The 13,911-nt window shown below is 39.3% G+C and overlaps 1 protein-coding gene across 1 annotated transcript; it reads right to left on the reverse strand.

The window, feature by feature from the left end:
• Positions 1–2,680: 2,680 nt before the first annotated feature.
• LOC118780511 (acidic mammalian chitinase-like) lies at positions 2,681–12,269 on the reverse strand. Its single transcript, XM_036533050.1, has 11 exons — positions 12,233–12,269; positions 11,116–11,145; positions 9,383–9,584; positions 8,813–8,869; positions 7,761–7,926; positions 5,639–5,763; positions 4,421–4,544; positions 4,094–4,279; positions 3,831–3,947; positions 3,371–3,512; positions 2,681–2,988 (listed from the first exon to the last, which is right to left on the reverse strand). The coding sequence occupies exons 1-11, from the start codon at positions 12,255–12,257 to the stop codon at positions 2,681–2,683; spliced, it is 1,482 nt and encodes a 493-aa protein (XP_036388943.1). The 5' UTR covers positions 12,258–12,269.
• Between the last annotated feature and the right edge of the window lie 1,642 nt (positions 12,270–13,911).

Here is a 13,911-nt window from a genome sequence, read left to right on the forward strand (position 1 = left end):
ATAATTACTCTGCTCTCTATTGGACAGACTTGAAGCCTGTCACAATCACTGTCCCGCCTCTCTCACCCTCCCCCCTAATCGGATAGGTTGAGGTAGCACTGATTGGGAAACAAAAAGAGGCCCTTGCGAGCCGCCACTACGGAGCAGTCTGTACTAGTGAGTTAACGTTTAAGGTTAAAAAGCCCAGCTTGGATGGGATACCTTAAATATGCGTTATGTCCATGAGCAATCATTCACACAACTCGTTTAGTATGACAAAGGTTGCTCAGAGTTTCCTTTTTGTTGGTTTGTTTGGAACACTGACAAAAGTGGAACTTACAGCGATTTTTTGCGGTTTATTTTATTGCGAGAAGGATAACAGCAGTAATTAGCCTACCTTAAAATTGTCAAATGTTTTAGTTATATTTACCAAGAGATTAAATGATAGAAGCTTACTAAATAACACTGTCAAAGGTGTTAACTTGATGCTTGGGCATATATGTACTTATTTAATAATTATTATTATTAGTTGCTAATTTAGTTTTAAATTGGAGACTTGCAAATTGGGTAATTCACGTAAAGTTGTGAAGTTATAACTTTCCAAAAGATATTACAAATCAGGTCTGATGTACAGTATTTCAAATGTGTGTATATGGAGTAAAATATAGCCTACACATACACTCTTTTGACCATACCTGTGTATGTCACATTATATGATTTTGATTGAAAGTGATATTACAAAGCATTTTCCAGGAGCCATACAACCTCAATTTGATTTAAGAATCAGCAATGCAACTTAGCCATTAACTAATCCATTAATATATTTACTCATATAGTACTCAAACATGTAGTTCCCGGAATGAGTTTTTCATGCCACATATTAACTCAATACTCTGTGCTTTTAAAAGGTCAAGGGAAATAGGAAGTGACTGGTCTTTCCTGTCAGGTTCAATATATATTCAGGTTCCTTTGAGAAGAGCTTGCCCGGACACTGCACTTTGAAACTGATTTTATGTGCGCTTGACAGTAGCACAGAGACCTGCATTTAGCTCCCATGAAAGTGTCATTCCTAATAACGGACCAGACACACTCCCTAAACATTAAAGCAAAATTGTGCAGACTCCCTGTCAATATGACAAAAATGTTTAGGGTCAAGCCGTAGACTGCTTTCTCAACTCTGTTTGGCTGTAGCTGGTTGGAAGCAGTCCTCACTGAGCTGTATCTGGGGCAAGACATCATGTAACCCATTTTCCATGTGCATTTACTCAAGCTGTCAAAGAATATCTGTACAATGTGAAAAATATGAAGACTATCCCAGTTTAGCATCAGTAGGTACTCCTAAAATCTTATCATTGCAGGCATTGTGGTGAACAAAAAAATGACAAACACAAATAATGAAATTCCTTTTCTGGTGCTTATAATATACTCTTTCATATTACTTGTGCTGGTACCCAGAAGCCATGTGCCTCACACTAATTAGTCATCATTATATTTTTAGAACTAAGGTGTGCTTAGCTTCTGCTGCATGTGAAGCAGGTTTGAATACCCCAGTATTTCCTGCTTCCACTCAGTTCGAAGTGTTTAATTTAATATACCAATTGCTGAATGAGGTAATATGACCCTCATAATGCTATTTTTAATAATTGTACATTTGAATTTGAGGTAAGTCCAAGCAGTTTTTACATTTTTAAGATCTTGGCAAAAAGGTTGTGTCGCATTATTATAAACCTTAATTTAACTCCCCTGTCCCCACAAAATATTAGGCTCTTGCATGTTTACTTTCATGTCCAAAACCCATGGGTATTATGTGACATGTAAAATGTGATGTGGATACGTTATCTCATTAATTACAGTTCGATAAAGAAAGACAAGTTAATTTATTATCTGACACATCTGTTGATGAGATTATGATTCTGCTTTGGTAAACTCTTGTCTTCCTTGCATGTTGTATTTTTGTTTAGAACAAAACAAGCTTCGGAGGATTATGTTGCTAAAATTTGCTTTATTGGAATTGCTGAATAATGAGTATTATGTATACATTATCCTCTGTTTTCTGGTACAGATTAGCAAGATTCCTGCAACTTCATCCTCAGACAGACTGAGTTCAGACATTGTAGAAACCAAATTTTCTCAAAGCAAGCCAGAAACAACACTCTAAATATCTTGTATAAACAATATTCATCGCAGCAATGTTGGGGTGTTGGAGTAAAATAACATTTGTTTAATGAAGGCCCAGATATAAATTTAATTTTGTATTTTAGAAAAACTGTAGTTTTACATGCAAAGAGTTAACTGTGGTTAAATGGTGACACTTAGCTGTTAAGCAGCACTGATATGCAAAACACCGGATATTTAAAACACTGTTTTCTTTGCATTCTTCTGTGTTATGTCAGATGGCTCTCCAGGTGCTTAACTACAGGTCCCCAAAACAAAAAGCCACTTTTTTAAAATTTTAGTTTTCCCCCAAAAAATCTCAAAATAAAGATTTGTTTTCTTTACATTTTATTTTCAAAAGCAAAAGATTTGTGAAAGAGCTGCATTTATACACCAAAAAAAGTAGATGACTTTGACTAAAAGAAGAGCCATTTAGACCGTGAAACAGTGAAGGCCGCGCAGCTTCACATCACAGAAAATGTCTCACTGGTGTTGTCCAGGTTTATAAATGCAGAATGGATCTCTAGTCAGGGTGTGGTAGCTAGCTCTATGCCCAGTTACAGCAGGAGCAGCTGGTATCAAAGACCAGACCAGCAGCACAGTTCTGGAAGTAGGTCTTGCCTCCGAGACACTGATAGAACTGGTTCTTGTTGGAGGGGTCAGGGTACAGTCCGTTGGCCTTGCCAACACAGAAGGTGCTGTCCATGCCACTAGTGCCGCTGGAGCTGCTTCCACTGGCACCTCCGCTGGAGCTGCCTCCACTAGAGCTGCCTCCACTGGAGCTCTCCCCAGAGCTGCCTCCATCAGTGGTCACTCCTTTGATGGGGGGCAGGGGAGTAGCAGGGGGTTTGCAGCCTAATGACAGGGAAACAGAAAAGTGACCATTTCTGCAGTGAAAGTATCTGAGCACGTGTTTGTGTGAGTGCATCTGGGTGTGTCTGTCTGCATGCATGGATGTGTGTGTGTGTCAGGCGACCATCCTGAATGTACTGAACTGATTGTACTGATAAATTCATTGATGTCACAACAGATGGTCAGAAATGTTCAAACCTTCAGTCTGAAGTGAAGTTGTGTAATTCAGAGAAATCAGTACCTACTGTAGCTACAGTAGTTACTATAGTTACATTAGATGTAATGCTCATCTTTTGTTTTATTTTGTCATACTACATTACATTAAAAACACATGAGTCATGCAACAGAGGTTCAATGCATTTTGGGTAGATTTTCTGGTCCTTACTTGCTTGGTCCAGGCCAAAAGCTTTGTGGAGAACGCTGATTAGTGGGTATTTGCCCTGGTTGCAGAAGGTTCCCAGGTAGTCGTCCATGTCGATGGTCCATACCATGGCCCCTCCATAGTTATTCTTCATCAGCCACTGAGCCTATAGAGGAACAGCAAAAGTGTGTGATTGAAGAAACCAAATCTCACAGTACAAGAAACAGACTCTTTTTTCCAGCCCCACTCACAGCCATACAGTTGCCAGAGGTTCATCTGAGCAACCCCATCTCACTTTTTTAAACTGCTGACAAGCGATGGCACCACATCCCATCCAGTCATCTTTTTGAGGTTGAACTCACACACTGGGCTGTCCATGCCATTATGAGATCGGGGCAGTAGACCTGGAGTTCTTGGATACCACTAAGCTGGACCAAGTCTTATGTGAAAACAATGCCCACTTTGGTTGGATGAGAAGATTTACCTTGATCTCAAAGCTCTTGACATTGTCGTAGCCCACCCACTGATTTCCTTTGTAGGCATAGGGCACATCCTGAGGGCTGTTCCAAACTTCAGTAGCTCCTTGCAGGAAGCCACAGATCTGGGGCACAGAAAACACACCACCTTAAAGAACTTGTAAAGAAAACAGAACCTTAACAAACTCATAAAGGAAACAGGACTAGGACATAGAAGTCATCATAGGTGGTTTGCATTCAAGCATCTGAAGTGACTATTATCACTTGGTACCTCAAAGTATGCCAGCTCTCCGGCTTCCTGCGTGTACTTTCCGGGAGTTCCAGCACCAGAGATGGGTGCACCGACGCCGTGGTTAGCGGGGTTCGTCAGCGTGAAGGTGTTGCCGTAGGTGGGGAAGCCCACCAGCAGCTTCTCCGCGGGAGCGCCGTTGCTCTGCCAGTAGTGCATGGCGTAGTCCTGTGACACAACAAAAATGTTATGACATCACCAGCCAGGTGTGCTGAAAGGGTTAACTGGACTGCTCTGATTGCACAATGCCACACATGTATACACATACATACACATACGGACTCACTGACGCACATACACACTACTCACCACATTGAAGTAGATGTAGCCACCCTGGTCTGCGGGTCCCCTGTACAGGGGGCTGCACTCTCCAGTGAAGGGATCCCAGGAGCCATGCATGTCATAGGTCATTACATTGATCATATCCAGAGCCCTTAGATAGATAGAGAGACCATGCCACAGTCAATGTTAGTAACACGCAGAGGATTGATCAGTTTGGACCCGTGAGAGAGAGGGGGAGGAAGACATGAGGATGATCAAAGCTCTCAGATGAAATAGGATTTCTGAACCTCACATATCACAGCAGTACTGCCACTCATTAACTGATGCTCTTGACAGAACTACTACTGCATCAATAACAGTGTTTTATCACTAGAGGCACTAGAGGATGAAATTAATATAAACAGTTTCTGTACAGTTCCTGTTATTTTCCAAGTGGTGTAGATGGACAACACATGATCACCACTTATTCAAAAACAAAATTAAAAACAAAATCAATGGGCTTCTATGACATTAAAGATTATACATTATTTTACATTTTTTGTATGTATTTTAGTGACATCCATACAGACAAACTGACAAATGCCTCTTATGTGGAAATATGGTCATTTCCTCTGAGATGAGGAAGATTCCTCTGCCTATGATAACATCTGTCAAAATAACCACATACAGCAGACCCCTGGCAACAGTACTTTCTGTTTTGGTGATGTTCACCATCAAGTGTAAAGAAAGAAAATTATCATGATGGTGATTCAACATTTCAGCTTTCAAGCGAGCAAAAGAGGTTTACAAATCTGAAAATTTGGGAGAGCATGCTCTTGATTAAGAGCATGTCTCATCACAGGAAAAAAGTTGAATCAAGATCCTTTTTTGCCCTACTATTATTCATTTCTGTCATACAATACAGACTTTATTGGTATGTTGGGTGACCCTAAGTCTGACATCTTCCATGCAGCTGAATACCTCAAAATTCAGCCATGATTAATGTCCTTATAGGTTTGCTCTCAGAGTTTATACAGGCATGATAATAACTGGACACAGTTTTGCCCTCTCCTGAAGAATTTTACAGAACATGATGACCTTATGATATTCTGGTAAACAGCATGGTACAAAGTGATCTGAAGGTGTGGCTGGCATTATCAATAATTCTCTGACTCTTACTTTGCTGCAGACAGTGGTTTGGTTATAGTGCATGCCAGTCAGTGGTTGATGGCAAATGGTAGCCCCACCCATCACAGGAGCACTTACTGTCCAAGCTGAGGGATCTGATAGGCTGTTTCGATGGTGCCACGCCCAGAGGAGACAGCAGCAGACAGCAGGAGGCGGGCCCTGTTACTCTGCTTGGCCTCTGCCTCGAAGGCAGCCCTCATTTCCTGTGAAGATAACCACATCGATAACGGTACAATTTCTGCACAAAAGTGCCCGGCGAACTTTAAACATTACCACACATATCTGAAAACAGGATGTTTGATATGACATCATTTAAAGGCCTACATAACAAGGCCAATACAAGGCTATTAATTTCAGTGGCATTTTGAATCATCATTACATCAGTGATGCCACTCTGCTATTCTGGTTTTTGTTATTTTTGTTGTTTTTTATACTAAGAGAGAATAATTAAAAGTCTTGAACAAACTGAAACAAGAAATTTCATGAGAAACATTTGTACTGTTTCCCCAGCTCTTTGTGAAATTAGATAAAATGTTTCCATTTTGCTGCAATGCCTCTGTGTACCTCCAGGCTGCTCATAACTGCTTCCTGCCCCCTATTATAATTGTGATGGAGTATAACTAGGAAAGAGAACCTTCGCCCCAAAACTGTAATTGTTTGTGAGTTGTTAAAACGTAATGGGGTTATTGCTCTGTCAGGTAGCTTAGCTGCACTTTAGAACTGTACTACTTAAACCGGATGTATCACGAGTTTAACGCGCAGCTGCGTGTTAAACTAAAGGTGACTGCTGTGTAACAACATGCATGGGTTCAGCTGATTCGCAGTTAAACTGTCTGGAAAACGGAAGCTGGAGATCTACCCAGGACCAGAGCATGTCTACACAGACATTCTCTGCCAGAACATAGTTAACAAGAATGCCACTTTGTCATTGAAGTGTCTGAAAGGGAACTAAAGTTACGACTTTATTGTAACCCTCGATTTATAAGCATTTTGGTCTGGATCGTGCTAAATTGTTTGTTGTATATACATAAAATTTCTTTTTGTTGGAAATTGACAGTGCCGCACGGTGAAAAAATCCTGGTGGTGAATAAAGAATGCACTATTTTGATTAAGCGTGTTTTGTCCATCTTTGTGATTAGAAAAAAAACAGCCTACAGTTTTTTGAAGAAGATGTAGAGTTATCTCTGCAAACCTTAATTATAGGAGATATGCCTATATAGCTTTTATTTCACACAGTCAAAGTAAGTGACAACATAGGCCTACATGGGGGCAGAAATTAACAAAATACTACTATAGTTTGTGTGTATGATGTGATGTAGGTCTCATTCTGCAAATGAGATGGTTTAGCCTCTCCTTAAACCACCTCAGTGTCAGGTTTAAGCAAATACATACAAAAAGTGACCTCTTAGTGGCAGATATGAAATTTCTTGAGGACACAGCAACTGAGATCAAGCTAAACCTCAGCAGTAAATTAAACCACAGGTACCGATGACACAGCAATGGGGCTTAAGAAGCCACGTGACTTCTTCCGCAACATGCGCGTTTAATACCCTGTTAAACTCTAAACCGCAGCCAAGCTAACGACAGGGCAATTCCCCTAAATTTGTAAGGGCCCACTTTGTCTTCTTTTATTTATTTATTTATTTATTAACGTTTCTTTTACCAGGAAGTCCTATTGAGATCAAAAATCTCTTTTACAAGAGAGACCTGGCCCTGCCCCATTCAAATCTACTAACAGGCAGATCTTGTTTTACTAATGTCATTCTGAACAGGTCAATTGTTTAATGTGTTATTATCATTGTCTGTGTGTGATCCAATTATAGGTTAATGAATCTCACCTGCTCTAATCAGTAGACCTTTAATGCAGGTGTGTGGGTGTTGAGCTTACTTTTTCTGCAGTTGACTATGTGTTCAGGCTGGTTCCATTGTGGATTTTTAAAAATAAGTTATGGCTTTTAGTAAATTTGCTCCTGTTTTGTCATTTTTTGTGAGAAGTGTTGCCTGACTTCCTTACAATAGTGAATATTTGTCTTCAAAGAAACTGTATTGAAGGACTGGCAACAAGTATGCATTTTTAACTCTCCATATAGCCTTGTGGTCCTCTTAGATAATGGCCAGATCATAGGACAAAAGCATGTTGCCATGGTGACCCCCTCAGTCACACACTCCCCATTACATGCTGCGAGAGCAGTACACTGACCTGCAAGAGGACAGAGTAGAGTTGCTTATCCTGTGGAGGGCTCCCCCTGTTGGCGGGGTATTCCCAGTCGATGTCCAGACCATCAAACTCATACTTCCTCAGGAAAACAATGACGGAGTCAATGAAAGTCTTACGATTGGTAGGGCTGGCCACCATAGCAGAGAATCTGGAATGAGAAAGAGTGTTGTCTCTTAATTATCTGTCAAATCTCACATGTTGGAAAACTGTAAAGGATGTGGTGTCATACAACAGCCAAATATAGAAACTCTAGAAAGATAACTGAGCATTGGTAATTTTTATCAAATTTTGTTGCATGATGACAGTCATTTCCTTTGACGGCACCAGTCCAGGAAATGCAAGGCAATGCTTCACAGTTTCATAACTTAGCCAAGAGTACATTTCAGCAGACACTGCTGTAAGGAATAGAACACACAGAGAGAGAAGAGACACTTGGCTTGTGAATAGTGGTAAGTAAATTCATCTTCTAAAGGCTTATAAAGACTTATGAAAACATACAGATTGAAATATCATCTATTTGCAGTGGTGATTTAAGATTAAGAATTATTTATATTTGCAGGACACATTAATCTGTCTGAGCTTCGTTTGTATATTTCCCATAATTAAGTCAAGTATAGATACATACTGAGATTTTGTTGTGTATTTATAGCTGTAGGAGGGTAACCTTGGTCCACAGTGATTGATGTGCTCCTGGTTTTCACATTTATTGAGATGGGCAGGGGATTATTCTGAGGCAGGGTTGGCCACCACATTACGGTAAACATTGTAAGATTGCATAACCCTCAGATTCCACTTCAACATCTTTTATCCAGCTCAACCAAAAGGTAATCTCACATTTCATGTTGAATGCGAATAGACTTCAGTAAGAAATAAAACATGCCATCAAAGTTCTGTCAGGGATTGACATCAGCAGGTTCATAGTATTGTGTGCTGTGGCTTACGTTATGTTCCATTACACTGGTGTTGTGGGGCTTGAATGTTCTGAGAATGCAATAGATTGTAATCTCTAAATTCATCACCACTGAGATTCCTACCCAGAGGAGCCAAAGTTCCACCCTCCAACAGACAGCAAAGTCTTCAGGTTTCCATTCCTGTCAATACACAGCGAGAGTGAAAATGGGTGAGCCAGGTGGATGGATGAATGGGAAAATAGATGAATGGGTAAATTTTATGTCTGGATGGAAGCAAATGGATGAATGAATCTTGATAATTGGGATCTGCACTGCAAAAAATAGCCCTTCAAAAATAAGAAATAAAAGAATTAATACAAGGTGTTTTTTGCTAGTAATAAGTGAAAAAATCTGCCAATGGAACTAGTGGAAATACACAGATATTCAAGATGCACCATCTAAAAACAAGTCCTTGTAGCTCAAGGAAATTTTGCTTGTTTGGTGACTGTGTCTTATATTAAGTGTAAAGAGATATTTTGACTTGAAAAGAGACAATTATGCTTGGTGGGATTTGGATTTTTTGCAGTGTGAGGAAAAATAGATTTACAATATGAATAGTGGTTTGTCCACTGTCAGTAGACACTGTCAAGAGTGAGAGTGCTCTCAGTGAGAGTGTGTTCGCTGTTGTCTGACGTGTGACAAGGTAGGACTCACTGGTTCTTCAGGGCATTGAACTGGCTATAGAGCTCCACGTCGTTCCACTCGTAGGTGGCCAGCTGGTTGTTCTTCATGGTGGCGAAGGCATAGAGCAGGTGGGTACAAAGACAGGGGTCGATGTCATTGGGCATGTAGATGGTGGGCGGCGGTCTATACTGTGCCCAGTTGGTGAAGTAGCATGACAAGATATAGGAGGAGCCTTGGGAGGAAGTGGGCAAGGAAACAAAAAACACAAAATATGAGATGAGCATTACCCTACATTACCCTGCCATCCACAATTATGTTTGAACATATCTGTTTCTACCAGCTATTCACAAACTACAGTTACGCCCTTCAATAGGCCTTCTTTTTATGAAAATACGAGGTTTAATGATGCAAGCAACATTTCCAGCCCAGCTGGGCTTATCACATTGCCCACAGTCTGAAGGGTATCTCGAATTGTATCAAACCAGTTCGTTAAACACTCTAAGGTTCTCTGTTTCCAATCATGGTTAGTGGTTCTATGCATTTATACCTCTTTAAGTGGAGAAAAATTCCTAGAAACAGTATGTAATTTATCTAATTCAAATTTATTATGCCATAACTAACAATCAAAGATGGGTCGTTCACAGACTTATAACTCATTTACCTTCCAAGACTCATTAATAGCCCTTGCACAACTTGCTTATTGATTACAGGAGCCAAAGTTCATGTTATGGCACATGGATTAGATGTCAGGAAGCAGGGGATTGGGCAAAATCTCAAAACTAATTCTGTTGGTGCATACACCCATATCACCTTACCAGGCTGATGGTGCAAAATATAATTCATGAAAAATAATGCACATTCAATACTGCCAGGATTGATCAATGAATTCATGCAAAAGATCATAAATTCACTGAAGCGCCCTTTGCTGATAGCTTTAGAAACCTGCTAAAGCTTTATAGTTGTTATTTAGGTAAAAGAGTTCAGAACACTTATAAACCGCTGATCTGATTGGCAAATTGTCGTATTGTATGTCACGGTCCAATTGTGCTGAATTTTCACAAGGTTACACTGAATTTAGGGACAGGAATATTAAATTTGGTATTACACCTGGGATCTAGGGTGAAATATTCAGTCTCGCTTTCTTGATCTGACCACCTTTACTTCAAAAAGTGTAAAAGGCTACAGTAATTCTTGTCTCCAATCATAACCTGATGGGCAGTGTATGGTATGGAACAAAATGGCTGCAGTGCATCACCAGTTGTTTGCTTTGGCACTGTGGCACGATGATAATCTGCCTGCCTTGTAAAATAAAATATGGCCACTACAGCAAAACAGTGTTTGCACTTTGCATATGATATGTCCCACCAGTAAATCCTATGGCAAAAAAACTGAATCTCCCTATCTAAAAATCTGAGTAATTGGGCTTACTTGAAAGGAACCACCATAGTTGCTTATTTAAGGAAAACATTCTGTCATTCCTGCCATAGTCCATAGGATTATAACCCAAGGTGTCATGTTTTTAACAATTCCCATGCATTTTATTTCACTTAGATTAGCAGCAATAACATACAACTCAATCCCCATGTTGACGCAGGGACACAGTAATGGACAGTCTAGTTTCCCTCATGTCTTTGCTCTGAGGATGAAGTGGTTTAAGAGATTTTCTCAGGGGTCAGAGGAGGAAAGTGGTTTTTTTCATTAGTAACTGATGTTTTCACACATATCAGAGAGGCTGCACATATGTGACACAGAGGTGTACTTACCAAGCTGCACATGGAGCAGCAGGGCCAGAGCTGTGAAGACAGAACACGCACACACATACACACACACACACACACACACACAAGCACAAGCACGCATGTACACACATATACATACGCACACACACATGCACAAATAAGCTGTGTGAATCACCCCAAATACAAGCAGCTTCAAATCAAATAATGAAATTTCTAATAATAACAAAATAATAATAATCTTCATCAACATATTAATACTATATGTTATATCATTCAACACAGTATACTAGACATAACAAAATATGACTGACTTAGGATATTCACCATTGGAGAACAATTCAAGATCATGTAGAAGTGGCTAAAAACATCATCACTCAATTTTTTAATTGTTGAATTGAAGTCACTATTTGGAAGGAAATGCTAAGCCCTAAACCTTGGCTTTAGATCTGGCTTTATGAGTCAGTTGTATAAATCCTGGAATTTTCAATGTAGTATTTTCAGTGCTGGAATGCACACCTCATTCCCATGACATAATCAAATTCTAATATTATGTAGTGTATGACAATTGCTCGTGACTGTGAATAGGTAAGTGTGATGTATGTGAAAAATGCTCTCATGAATTATTGTTTGGTGCCATGTAAACACTACAATTTACGATGAAGTCACCTTTATAGACAATTGGTAGGCTTTCTTTATGTTAACAATTTTGTCACTTAGCAGACAATCTTATCTGGAGCGATGTACAAGCTATAAATACCTTTAACGTTCCATTTACATGTTTGACACCCAGCAAATGCTCTTACCCAGAGCACCATACAAGATATAAGTACATTTCATATTACATTTACATTTTTATATTCACAGCATTCGGATAATTGTTTGCACTACTGTATATTTCTATGCCTTTTAGTGTAACTTTGTTTTTCAGATTGATGCTTACTAACTGTAATTCTGGCTCTTCTGTGTTTAGTTATGGTTGTTCTTGTTGTTCCTGTGAAATGTATTTAGGCATCATATTATATTAACTTTGTGAGTTGCTTTGGATAAGACTGTCAGCGAGATACATTAGTAATAATAATATGCATAATAATGCCTATATTTCCTATATTTATCACATTTAATAAATTGCAGGACAACTCACCCGATACCAGAAATACTTTGCCCATGGTTGCTTTGTACAAAGACTGACTAGAAGAAGGGGCCTTTTATACTTTCTGTCTTCATCACAAACTTCCTAGCTAAGTCATTTTTTCCCAAGAGAGTATTTACAATAGATTGAGGTCCATTACCACAGATTAACAAACTGCTGGCAAAGTTTAAAAAGTGTGATTTGCTATCTCTATGTCTTTCAAGAACACTTTCCACTAGGTAGCCTACCAGTGCGCTTAGATAGTGAGGGAGCCATAGCTGTATTGTACACAGCTAATTCCAGGAATAATGCCCAATACCAAAGACAGCAAAAATATATCTGGAAATGTCAATACTGACACTGTTTTTTCATGTTGCAGGGAAGGCCCCACAGTAAGTAAGAGGGGAACAATTAAAACTCAAGCAAGTGTGAAATTGATTTCACCAGTCAAAACAATAATATAGATTTCACCAAGGCTGCATGACTTCTGTTGTGTGAGCAGAACTAATATAAATAGGCAAACATATACTCCACACATTAATATGATGACTGAATATTAGAGGTAGACCAATTGCAGAAAAAACCCATTTCCCTCTCATGGATAACTTGTGTGTAACCAAAGTTTTTCATTTGTTATTGAAATCTTTCTCTTTGAAATGCATGAAACATATTTTCCATTGTGCCATTATCAAAAACAATAGCAAGGTTGTTCACTATTATGTAGAAACTAGGATTTAACTGTTTGAACAACTAAGTGGTGTTACATAACTGTTACTGTTATCGCAAGGTGTTACTTAAACAGCAAACTGGGAAGAAAGAAAGTGATGAGTTATGTTCAGCGTGTGCAGGGGATCTTGGTTCTTTCTTCTCCTGTCTCTTTTGCACAGAGCTGAACAGTACTTAATAATACAGAAGTAACTGCTTTTTAACTCTGAGCACTCCTATCAGAATACACTCCCCTTAAAATGTCCAGTTCTTACGCCATTATCTCAGAGGCTGTTCACTTATAAATTATATTATGCAACATGCTTGATACAAAATATTGCTGATGGTGATGGAACATTAATATGGACAAGAGGTTCCAATGTTCATGTTATTAGACCATAAAGCAGAAGCTACACAGATGGCTGTAAACCTGTAAATTTCCATACTGTGGCCAGAGTTTGTAGTTGCTGACATCCCACTGCCAAAAAAAGGAAGGTAACCAGGTCTGAGTGACACAGCTGTAAGACATTCTTCCAAGTTGCACACAAAAAGAAGAGAATGTACTGACTCTGGAGGAGTTCTGCCTGAATATTTGGAGAGACGCACTGGTTTGTACTTGTTCATTCTCTCCGTGATTGTGTTTAAGCTTATTTTGCGCACAAGTTCCACCATCATGGTCTGATCTGTCAAGGCTAGGGGTAACTAGACGTAGTCACAGGAGGCATTTTAGCTGTGGACAGAGACAAAGTCATTCAACAGGTGATGAAACAAGGCAAACTGCACTGACCCACGTGGTCATATTAGATGGTTTCAGTCTTTCTCTCTAGTGTAAATTGCAAAAATGAAGCTGAAATCACTGAGCATTGGCTAATGCTTCTGGCAAGATGTACTGTGTGGCGAGATGTACTCTGAAGAGAAATAGCAAGCTAAATTATTATTATTATTATCATTATTATTATTATTATTACTAATAATATGTAAAAAGA

This window comes from Megalops cyprinoides, chromosome 7 (assembly GCF_013368585.1).
Source record: "Megalops cyprinoides isolate fMegCyp1 chromosome 7, fMegCyp1.pri, whole genome shotgun sequence".
NCBI classification, from domain to species: domain Eukaryota; kingdom Metazoa; phylum Chordata; class Actinopteri; order Elopiformes; family Megalopidae; genus Megalops; species Megalops cyprinoides.

Excerpts from the sequence above, each read along its gene's own strand:
- LOC118780511 (XM_036533050.1), bottom strand. The coding sequence starts at position 12,257 with ATGGGCAAAGTATTTCTGGTATCGG. Across the intron at positions 4,545-5,638 it reads CAGATCCCTCAGCTTGGACA|GGCTCTGGATATGATCAATG; the intron begins GTAAGTGCTCCT and ends TATCTATCTAAG. Across the intron at positions 3,948-4,093 it reads GAGAGCTGGCATACTTTGAG|ATCTGTGGCTTCCTGCAAGG; the intron begins GTACCAAGTGAT and ends TCTGTGCCCCAG.